This window comes from Miscanthus floridulus, chromosome 7 (assembly GCF_019320115.1).
Source record: "Miscanthus floridulus cultivar M001 chromosome 7, ASM1932011v1, whole genome shotgun sequence".
Classification (NCBI taxonomy): domain Eukaryota; kingdom Viridiplantae; phylum Streptophyta; class Magnoliopsida; order Poales; family Poaceae; genus Miscanthus; species Miscanthus floridulus.
The window spans coordinates 14,160,014-14,171,681 of record NC_089586.1 but is presented as its reverse complement, the minus strand read 5'-3'; the positions used below and the strand labels follow the sequence as shown (position 1 = coordinate 14,171,681).

General features: G+C 48.6%; 1 protein-coding gene across 1 annotated transcript; it reads right to left on the bottom strand.

Annotated features, from left to right (window-relative positions):
* Positions 1-4,281: 4,281 nt before the first annotated feature.
* LOC136462626 (high-affinity nitrate transporter 2.1) lies at positions 4,282-5,862 on the bottom strand. The gene has a single exon (XM_066461699.1). It carries the CDS (start codon positions 5,860-5,862, stop codon positions 4,282-4,284), a length of 1,581 nt encoding a protein of 526 aa, XP_066317796.1.
* Between the last annotated feature and the right edge of the window lie 5,806 nt (positions 5,863-11,668).

Below are 11,668 nucleotides of genomic sequence, written 5' to 3'. Positions count from 1 at the left end.
CAACTCCTCTGGCTTTCTGGGATGTGGTCGGTGTTACAGCGGACCGCTGGGTGGCTTTGTTTCATGTAGAACCACCTGGTGTCCACCCCTTCAGTGATGTGTTCAGCGGCACAGTAAGGTATTCACTCGTCATTCCATCCCGCGGCTGAAGGTACACCTCGCCGACCACCTTGGAACCAGCGCCGCCTCTCTTCTTCAGCCAGAATAGGTGACGGAAGAGATTGAAGTGGGGTAGGATTCCGAGGTATGCCTCACAAAAATGGATGAAGATTGAGATGTGCAAAATGGTATTGGGGTGGAGGTTACACGGAGTAACCACCCAAAGCTCCAACAGATCCCTTAGAAATGGATGAACAGGAAATCCTAATCTGCACCAGAAATAGTCCTCGAATACCACTACTTCGTCAATATGGGGTGTTGGGAAGGACTCACCGAGGGCTGGCCGCCTTCCAGCGGTAGCACAGTCAGGGAGAACGCCGGCTTCCACCAATCTGTTTAGCTCCGCCTCTCCTGTTCGTGATGGCACCCACTCCTCGTCGTGTCGGGCCACGGCGCCCGTCTTCTTGGGACTAGTCTTCTTCGATTTCGCAGCTCCCTTCTTCGGCGCCATCTCTTAGATCTGGTTAGGGTTTGGCGGCGGAGGCAAATGTGGTTGTGGATTCGGCGATGCGAGAGATGCGGAGGAAGATGAAGTGGAAAAGGTGGGAACGGGGTATGCGGCGGCACTGTTATATAGCACTTTCAACACCTTTCCGCATTCAAGGGTTTTTTGGGGAACCGTTCCCGCGATCTGCGCCGCTCTGATTTCTCCGATGCGGCATATGGGCCATTACCTGGGCTTCTGCGCAACCGCAGCCCATGTCGCCCATTTATCGCTGCCATCAGTTGCTACTCGCTGAATAATCGCCGACTTCTCCACCATTTATTGAGGCTCCGTAACCGTTACTGTACAACCATTACTCCGATTTTTTATCTCTCCAAGGCTGGATTTCTCCGATATCGTCGCTTACAGCTCGGGGACTGGCTGCCTACTCGGCTGGTTTTCTATTATTTATTATTTTTTCTACTTCGGACCCTGGCACCACATGACTACGTCATCTACTGTCAGGCTCGGGGACTAAGTGGGCACACTTCACCTTGCGGTGAATGTGCTTGTTTTTTCTAGAAGACTCCGTGAATCTTGAAGCTAAAGAAGATTATCTCCTTTTCTCATGGTCGGACTCTAAGTGGGCACACTTGGTCCACTGCGAAGAAATTTTCAATTCTGGACTTGATCTCCTTACACCCTTATGGCAAGCCGTACTTGGAAAATGTTGCTCAGCTGCGGTTCACGCTATTCGGCGATGGTGTACGCAGCTCGGCAACTGCTCACAACTGCTCGGCGACTCATCGCGGTGGTCGGACCATGAGTTGGACTGCTCGGCTTTGGTTCGCACCTGCTCGGACAAGCTCAAGACGGCGTTGCATAACGGGTACAAGGCGCTCGGGGACTAGCTGTGGGGGGTATGACCCCGGATACCCACGGCAGACCACATGGGCTGCGCCCCCAGGGGCAGCCCAGCCCATAAGACGAAGCCTTGCGGGGCACGATTCTGCTCAGCGCCTTCCGCAAGACATGGGGAAGATATCCTGAAGATGCTACGAGATCTGTTAGGGTACGTGTGATCCCATGATTCTTGTAATCTGTTATTACTTTCTAGTTATCTCTCAGATCTAACCGACTTGTAACCCTGCCTCCCGGACTATATAAGGCAGGCAGGGACCCCCTCCAAAATCACGGCATATCATACGATAGCTAATACAAACCAACAGACCACAGGAGTAAGGTATTACATCATACAGACAGCCTAAACCTGTATAACTCGTGTGTCTCTGTTGCCTTCTTGTTCTTGATCATGCGCTCCTCTGTCGATCAATCTACCTTCGTGGGATGCCCCTCGGAGGACTGCCGACGATATTCTGTCGACAGTGTGTCATGGTTGATCACTTTGGAAGGGAGACGATTAATAAGGAAAATTGTGGTATGGAAAGCTTCATCCTAAAATTTTAGAGGCATAGAGGCATGGGATAGCAGTGATAGGCCAACCTCATGCTTGCGCTCAGCAGAGCCATCCTGTTGATGGGCGTGAGGACATGAAACCTGATGAGCAATTCCTACATGTTTGAAAAAAGTATTCAATGTTTGATATTCACCTCCCCAATCGGTTGGGACTGCTAAAATCTTGCGACCAAATTGTCATTCAACAAGATTTTGGAAGTCACAAAACATGCAAAAACTTCAGATTTATGCCACAACAAATAAATCCAGATAAACTTGCTATAATAATCAATAAAGCTCACATAATAATTGTTTCTCCAAACCGAAGTAGGTGCAGGTCCCCATACATCAGAAAAAATAAGATCCATTGGACTAGCAGACACACTAGAGGATCGTGGGTAGGGCAACTGATGACTCTTGCCCTGTTGGCATGCACACAAACAACATGTTTATTCGAATCTCTTATGAAAAGGAAGTTTGTGGCGACTTAGAACTTCCTAGACTATCGAAGTGGGAGCATGTCCTTGTCTTGAGTGCCACAAAGACGCAGGCGGCTTGAAAACACCAAGCCCTTGTTTATTGGATTACGACCTGAACTTGAGGGGGTAGAGTCCTCCTTCACATCGGCCTCTGAGGAGAGTCCTCTTGGTCCCCTGTTCCTTGATAGAAAAATGGTTTGGATGAAACTCGAGAAAAGAATTGTTATCACATGCTAATCGATTAACAGATATGATGATTTTACTAGCTTGCGGGACATGAAGAAAATTATTAAGATGAATACTACTATTTGGGGAATGCAAAATGTTGTGACCAATGTGACCGATCTCCATACTTGTCCCATTGGCGGCGTGAACTTGCTCGTTGCCGGTGTACTTGTCCCGGACTATCAACTTCTCGAGTTCTCCGGTAATATGGTCGGTGGCTCCGGTATCCATATACCAGTTGCTGTCGACATCGTACGACAAAGTTGCAGATGTCGCACTCTTCTGCGGTGGACCAGTGAACGATGCATCAAAACGCTTGAAGCAGCGGAGGACCGTATGACCCTCCTTCCCGCATAGCTGGTAGATGGCACCAGCAGAGGCACCGCCCTGCGGGCGTGCACCGCCACGTCCACCACATCCACGCCCGAAGCCGCCACGGCCATGGGAGTTGGTGTTGGCACCGCCACGGCCCCCCTTGGCCGCCATGTTTGCGGAGGATTGGGATCCTCCACCGTGCATCACTTCTTGTGGATATTTTGATCAAGATTGGAAGATCAAGAAATGTGGTCGAGCACTTTATGGTCTTGAAAGATATTGTGGATAAGCTTACTTGGACACATTTTGGCAAGAAAAGAAGATCACATGAAGAGGAGGAAAAAGTTATATGATCAAGAGGTAATCCTGAATCATATGGAATTCCAAAGATTGGTTATTTTGGCCACATAGATAGCATTCCTAATAAAAAGGAAGAGAGTTGATCAAGAGCTTAGCAATTCAAGGGAAGTGATCAAGAGGAAAACTTGTTGATCACAAGATTGATAAAAAAATCAAATATCCAACCAAGGATCATGTTATTGGAGATATGGAATTCAAACTAGTGCTTTATTGTGATGTGAAGCTATTCTGTTCTCCTCCTCTCCTTGGTCCCAACGACTGGCGCGACCATCTCTCTCCAGAAATTCTCCCCTCCGCTCTCCTCCTCCCCACGCCTCACCCTAGTGTGAGCGCGACGGTAATGGGTGCAGGGGCAGCCATGCAGGGCACAATGTTTTTTGTGTGAAAATAGACATCACTGACCGGTGAAAAGCCAAAATCCATATTGTCGATTATCCATTGCCGGTTTGAAATTCGGTAGTGAAAGCCGGTTCGAACCGACAATGGTTTTGGGATAGTGTGCCAAGTCCAATACATGCATTACACATCACAAAATATTTGTGACACCGAAGGAATGGCAATGTGCTTGCAAAAACATGTCAACATAAATTTTGTGCTTATAACCAGCAACAATACACACTATTATACACAACAAAAATGTAATTTTAGCTTGTACTCACCAGTACATACTTGTGCCTCACCACACTTGGGGTTTATCTCGCCACACTTGTATTCATCTCAACACATGCCAATTGAGGTGGAAACGAGTGTCGCGATACAAGGCCCAGAATGTAAATTTAAAACAGCTATGCGCGCACAGTAATAACAAGCTAGGAATATACATACAAACAGGTAACAGGAAGTGAACATGGATCGATCTTAAACTTATACGTGCTCCGGCGTGGCGGCGGCGGCCTGGACGATGACGTTGCGCTTGCCGCGCTCTGAGCGGCTGTTCTCGGCGAACTTGAGGCTGGCGCTATGGAGTCCCTTGCTCTTCTCGTCGTCGTTCCACTCGGAGCCGTAGTAGATCTCCTCATCGGCGGTGGCGCTGGCCGGGAAGAACATGGACCCCCACTGCGGGAAGTGCACGAACACCACCGGCAGCGTGCACGCCATGATCATGATGCCCATGTACTCCAGCCCCCTGGCGGTGGAGTAGGTGGAGGAGGTGAAGAAGAGCAGCTGCGTGAGCCCCGCGCCGAAGTTGCCGCCGGCGCCGGTCATGCCGGAGATGATGCCGAGGGAACGACGGGAGACGAAGGGGATGACGCCGAAGATGGCGCCGCAGGCAGCTTGCGCACAGAAGGAGAAGAGCACCATGGCGACGACGGAGACGGGGAGCGTGCTGGCGCGCCCCAGCCAGAGGCAGAAGGCGCCGCCGGCGGTCTGGAGGATCCAGATGTTCCAGAGGCGGGCGCGCATGCCCCAGTAGCGCGCGCCCATGTCGGAGAGGATGCCGCCCATGGGGCGTGCGACGATGTTGGCCATGCCGAAGCAGGCGGCGATGGTGCCGGCGACGCGGAGGTCGAGGTCGAAGCGGTCGTACATGTACTCGGCGATGACGTTGTCGGTAGTGAGCTCGACGCCCATGCAGTAGCCGTAGAGGAGGACGAAGATCCAGGTCCGGTAGTTTGTCACCGCGTGCCACATGACCTTGGAGAACTTGTCCTTGTTGACGTTGCCCTTCTTCTGCAGCGTTCTGAGGTTGCCGTCGGGGAGGTCCTGCCCGAGCGTGAGAACCAGCACGCCCATGACGACGTGCATGAGCCCGGGGACGAAGTAGGCGAGCCGCCACGCCGTGAAGGGCGTGGCGCCACACTTGCGGATGACGTCGTACACCAGCGGCATGATGAGCTGCGTGGCGCCGCCGCCCATGTTGCCCCACCCTGCGGCCATCCCGTTGATGGTGCCGATGATCTTGCTGCTGAACATGGTGCTCATCCAGTACTGGCAGGAGACGAACGTCGCCAGCGAGAAGCCGATGAGGAACCGGACGACGATGTAGCCCGCGGCGTCGTCGATGAGCGACATGCAGAACACGGTGGGCGCCGACAGCATGATGAGGAAGGCGCAGCCGTAGCGCGGGCCCAGCAGGTCGCACACGGCTCCCATGGCGAGACGGGAGAAGATGGAGCCCGACACGGAGGCCACCCCGGCGTTGCCGATGTCGGCCTTGGTGAGGTTGAGGTTGTCGCGGATGATGGGGACCAGGGGAGCCGCGGCGAAGGTGGAGACGAAGCAGGTGAAGAAGGAGATCCAGGAGAGGTGGAAGGTGCGCATGTGCGGGTTCGCGAAGGAGAAGAGACGGATGCTCTTCGCCTTGTGCTCCGAGTCCACCGGCAGGTCGAACTTGTTCGCCGCCGCGTCGTCGTCATGCTCGGGCGCCGCCGTGGAGAAGGCGAACGCTGGCTCCCGACCCGTCATCCCGTGCAGAGAGCTCCCCGGCGCTCCAGCGGCCTCCATGCCCGACGCCATTGCTAGTGCTAGTAGAGCTAGAGCGCGCAGGAGACTGGAACGAACTAGCTAGCTGCTTGTGCTTGAGGTTTAGGATGGTCCGGCAATGGCATCGATGGGGTACGTATTTATAGTGAGCTGGGGTGGTTGACATTTTGGGCATCTCGATCACTCTCGAGCCTGGCCTGGGAAAAGGAAAAACGAAAAAGAGAGAAAGATTAAGCTGCCGTGCCGGGTCATGGACATGAAGGGTCATATCAAGCTTCAAGCTCAGCTAAGCTGAATTAACAAGGCAATTATTGTATCTGACGGAGTCATCAGTGCAGCGTTAATCTAAGATTGGAGCTAATAGATAGCTAGCTGGATTGCTGGAAGAGGAAACACGTTGAAAGTTGGAACTGGAACAGGCAAATCAAGGAGATGGGAAGTCGTTATCTGGCATAGATAATTAGCAGAAATGGATTCCTCGGCGCCGCATCACCGGAAGAGGAATATGACCTTGGTGGGCTTGGCCTCATCCCGTGGGAATGGGATCACCCAAGGATCAGAATCTTGTTATTGGTAGCTAGACTTTTTGGTGATGCGGCGTCCAGAATCCAGCAGCAGCAGACAAAGCGAAATAAAGTAAAAATGCCCATACATACTGCTGGTCAACTCAAGACGACGATCGGCAAAAACTTAAACTGGCTAGCTAGCTGCTATGCCCAACAAGTTTCATTGTTCATACATACTGTATCTATATCTATATCTATATCTGTATAATGTAATTATAGGAAAAAGTCTATATAACCCTTGGCATGGTGTCTACTTCGCCCCTATACTATAAAACCATGTATTCTCCCAGCCAATGGGACTGCCTCAGTCGTCATCGCGCGCCTCATGGGCCTGGAGTCCTGACCTGCCAATGCCAACACCGCGCCGCCAGGAGGACGAGATCTGCGGACACCTGTTTCCCCTCCTTCGTCGCCGGTGTCAAGTAGGCGCGTGCCCATTCGGTGGCGGCGGCATGGTAAGCAAAGGCGCCTTCGCGGGCTTTGCTTCATCTTCGGCTTCATCAGCAGTTCAGCATCGCCGCCGTGCCTCGCGAGCTTTTGCATGCACATGCGGCAGCCCGCATCCCGCGCAAGGCTGCTTTCTTTTTGCGGCAGTCCTGCAGCACCTTAGACACGAACGACATCTTCAATGATTGGATTCACCTAATCGCACAAGACATGATCCTTGGTCCTCAGGCTATGAAACGATATTACTGGGGCTCCGCGCAGGGGCGGATCCAGAACGGGGCTGCGCCCCGGGCTGAGCTGCTGATTCACGTTCAAAACAGTCTGATCTTGTTTCCTAGGCCTCCTTTTGTTTAATTAAGATCATAGTTTTTTTTAGGCTAAACACCACATATGTTAAAGAGCTACATGGACTCGCCCTGGGCTGCAGCCCGGGCAGCCCGGGCCCTGGATCCGCCCCTGGCTCCGCGAGCAGTAGCAGGAGGTGCACAGGGATGCAAGCGGCAAACGTGCTGGACTGCACCGGCACGAATCCCGCCAACGCGGACACAGTCCGCCACGGCAGCAACGTCTTGTCCATGACCGAGCCGACCAAGAACCGTTCGATCATGACGACCGCCTCGGCGTCCGTGTCCATGGCATCGGCGGAATCGAGCAGGGACACGCAGGACTAGAACACCTGCTACAGGTGCGCGGTGAAGGGCAGCTTCGTGTGGTCGTAGCCATGGTCGATGGAGACAGCACCTTCGCGCCAAGCTGCCTTACGAGGCAAAGGATTGTGGCCATGTCGGTTGAGCGGACGGGGAGGTGTACAGTGACGGTGTCGCTGCTGTTTAGGTCGACAAGGTCCAGGGTGTCGATGTTGAAGACCGCGAACTAGAGGAACTTCGTTGCTGGATGCGTCGTTGCCAGAGTTGTCGCTGATGGGCCTCCGGAGCCGCGCGCATGCCCCGTCTCCCTGCACCACGCTGTCGTGACGTCACCCGCGCTGCACAGCACGGCCGCGCCAGCATGCTGCTCCAGGCTCCAGCAGGTAGCCGCCGCCGCCGCCACCACCCACGCGCGTAGGGCGAGCCACCTCCGTCGCCGCCACTAGACAGCGACACTCCGCAAAGGCCAGCCGAGCGCGACCATCCACCGCCGCAGGGCCTCCTGCGCGTGGCTGGAACTGCTGTCGCGCGCGGTCAAATCAGCAACCGCATTTGTGGCGTAGAGGGACTGACAACTGGGCCAAAGGGCCAAGGTGTCCATGTATGTGGCCACATCAGCAAAACCAAGGTCTAAAACCACCCCCAAGGGGTTACATACATGGTTTGGAAATGTTTAAGGTGTGGAATAGATGATTTTGTAGTTTAGGGTGTGAAGTAGACCGTATGCCAAATATCAGGGAGTCATATAGATTTTTTCCTGCAATTATATGTGTCTATATCAGTTGTCAGTTTCCATAATTAGTTACCGTGTGTATGTGTTAAAATTATCTTTTTGTAGTAACAAGCTAAGGTGAAATCGGTGCTCCTCCAGCTAGCTGCAATCACTGGTGCTTTCTCTTGCGCCACCCTTTTTTTCCATTGGTGGTTCAGAAACGCCACTGAAAATAAAATTGTGGGTCTAGATCATAAATCGCCAATGTAAATTTATTTTTACTGGCTGTTTTCTTAAGTTTACCATCAGTAAAAATACATGATTTCTACTGGTGGTAGCGTTAAGAAAACAGCCAATAAAAATGTATTTATAGTGTCACTGCAAATAGACGCCAGATATTAAAAAATAAGTACTAAAATTTGATTTTTTTAGCGACCTCAGATGGAGAAATTACCAAAATAAAAGTTGTAGATCTCGAAAAGTTATAAAACTTTGTTGTTTGCAACATTTCCATTTGAAATCATTTGATGTTTTAAAATGCTATTTAAAATTCAATTTTTAAATGGTTGGAGAACTCTTATCTCTCTTTTTAATTTTCGGCTAAAACTTGTAACTAGTCTTTCTCCCTCATACTATCTTCAAATTAATTGTTTTTTTTCTAAAATTTTGTAAAATCATGCTCTATCAATTATTATGTTCCTACATCTAATATTTTGGTCATATTTTCACGTGAACGTTTCAAAATTTTAGTTTCAAAAAGACAACTTCAAACATTATTTTAAAATATCAAATGATTTCAGCTAAAGAAGTCATGAACATAAAAGTTGTAGAACTCATAAAGATCTACAACTTTTATTTTGATCATTTCTTCATCCGACAAAGTGACAGTAAACATTGTTCACAAATGACATATCTCGTATATAGTTTCATAAACTATGTGAGAGATTTATGAATTTATGAACAATGTAGACTATCATTTTATCAGATGAAGAAATGACCAAAATAAAAGTTATAGACCTTGATGAGTTCTACAACTTTGTTGTTGATGACTTTTGCAGCCAAAATCATTTGCTATTTCAAAATCTTGTTTGAATTTCTTATTTTTTGAAATTTAAAATTTGAATTATTCAAACCAAGTCACATGAAAAGATGACCAAAATAAAAGTTGTAGATCTCGATGATTTGTAGAACTTTGTAGTTGATAACATTTTCATTTGAAATTATTTTATCATGGAAAACTACGTATGAATTTCTCAAATTTGAAATTTAAAATTTTCAAACGACCTCAAATGGAGAAACAACAAAAATAAAAGTTGTAGATCTCAAAAAGTTATGCAAGTTTGTAGTGACAACTTTTTTATTTGAATTCATTTAGGGTCTCAAACAATCAATTTAAACTCGATTGAGGATAAATTGAGGAGAAAGAAAATCCATTATAAACACAAGTGAGTGTGAGGTGCAGTGGTTAGAGGAGTACCACGCGAGGGGGAGGTTGTGGGTTCAAATCCTGTGGGCCGCGAAGTGCGTGAAAAATGCCGTGACTTGTGAATTCGACGGAGCAGGTGAGGGCCTCCCTGAATTCGACGGAGCAGTTTTCTTAAGAAAACAGCCATTGTAAATCATTTCTAGTAGCGGCTGTGAAGTTCGCGATTTTTAATTACTGGCCTTTGCCACTGGCGGTACTGACAAACGCCTGTAGAAATAGCTTTGGAACCGTTAGTAGTGAGCTCTGCTATACTAGTGAATTATGCATTCATCCATGCTAATGAATAGATTTAATAACCATCCAATAAATTCAACACAAGACTTTGATATGCTTGTGATATCTTATCTCAAGCGTTGCTTAGATAAATTTGTTGGCGTGTTATCCTATGTCAGAGTTAATGAGAGGATGCCGCGCAGTGTACGCGTTTACTTAGCTAGCTTATTACCAGGCGTCGTGAAGTAGACAGCCGGCAACAATTAGAGGGGTTAAGTAGACTTTTTTTTCCCAAAAGTTCGAGAATAAAGAAGTTGGCGTCAACTTTGCTGTCACAGGAGTTGAGTGATATATGATTTTGATTGAGCTCCCAGCTTCTAGGAATACAGCAGCTGATGCTGATGCCTAATAACGATGACAAAAGCCAAAGGATCAGAAATTGCGGCTGCCTCCATCCAAAAGCCAAAAGACACCCTTTCACCGTTGCCTAATGATGGGGCCATGAGGTTCTTCAGCGTGTCTGTTGCATGGACAGTTGGACACCAAGAACAACTTCCATCCATGCGCACCGTCTAAAATGAGCTAATACAGGATTGTCAACTATATACAGGGAGCAGCCAGACACTACTATAGAAATGTTTTTTTAGGGGCGGCTCGTAACCCTTTGTAGGGACGGTTTGGTCAGCCGTCCTTACCAAACCATCTTTACAAATCATGCATTTGTAGGGGTGGTTCTCAGGTCGCCCCTACAAATCGATTTGTAGGGGCGGCTGTAGTACTAGTCACCCGTATAATACGTGTTTGTAGGGGCGGTTCAATCTAGAACCGCCCCTACAGTACGTTTTTTCGTAAAAAAATCAAATTTACAATTCAAATTCGACCGGAACATTGTTTGTTTCCACGTATTCCATCCAGCGTTCGCGTTGCCGAACACCCCGCAACCAACGTTCCGAACCGCGTTCGCGTTGCCGAACGCCACGCGACCAACGTTCCGAAACCGCGTTCGCATTGCCGAACGCTCCGGGACAAGTGTTCCGAACCCCTTAGACTACAAGCACAAGAGTATTATATAAACTACAATTACAAGTCCAATTCACAAGAATATATACAATCCATCATTAAATAGACATAATTCACAAGGTAAAACCATTGTCAAATTCCATACACATTGTTATCAACGTCCTAGAGCTAGTCTTTCAGTCTCACGAAGATGTTGGTACTAAGGATTTGTACCTAAGTCAGACTCTCGGTCATGATAGGCGTCTTTGACTTGTACAATCTAGTCCAATATGAAGTTGCAAAGGTCGCCGATGAGCTCTAAGAGTCGGTCATCCTTGGATCTCTTTTCATTTCTTTCTCTTCTTTCCACTACAAGAGAACAAGTTTCGGTTTAGTATTTCATATCATGTGCAAAGTTTTTATACTACGGGTGAAGAGATTCAAACTTACCCTTAAGGGGTGTCTCCTGTAGGCACCGGTGTTACTCATCATAGAACATATATAGTATTCACAATGTACACTCCCAGGCTTCTGCTTGTGGCACTGTGTGTTTTGCATATGAAAATGTTCAGTAATGCTTTTGACATCCATGTAATGGAGTACTGAAGAAGTAAGTTACACTTACTGCACATAGTGTTTTTATAGCTAATTTTTCCTTCCTTGCTGGATCATGCCTTCCGTGATGGTTAGTGACATAGAACCTAAATGCCTTGTTCGAATTATTTTAGCAAATACAACTTGTTAGTATCCAAAAGTG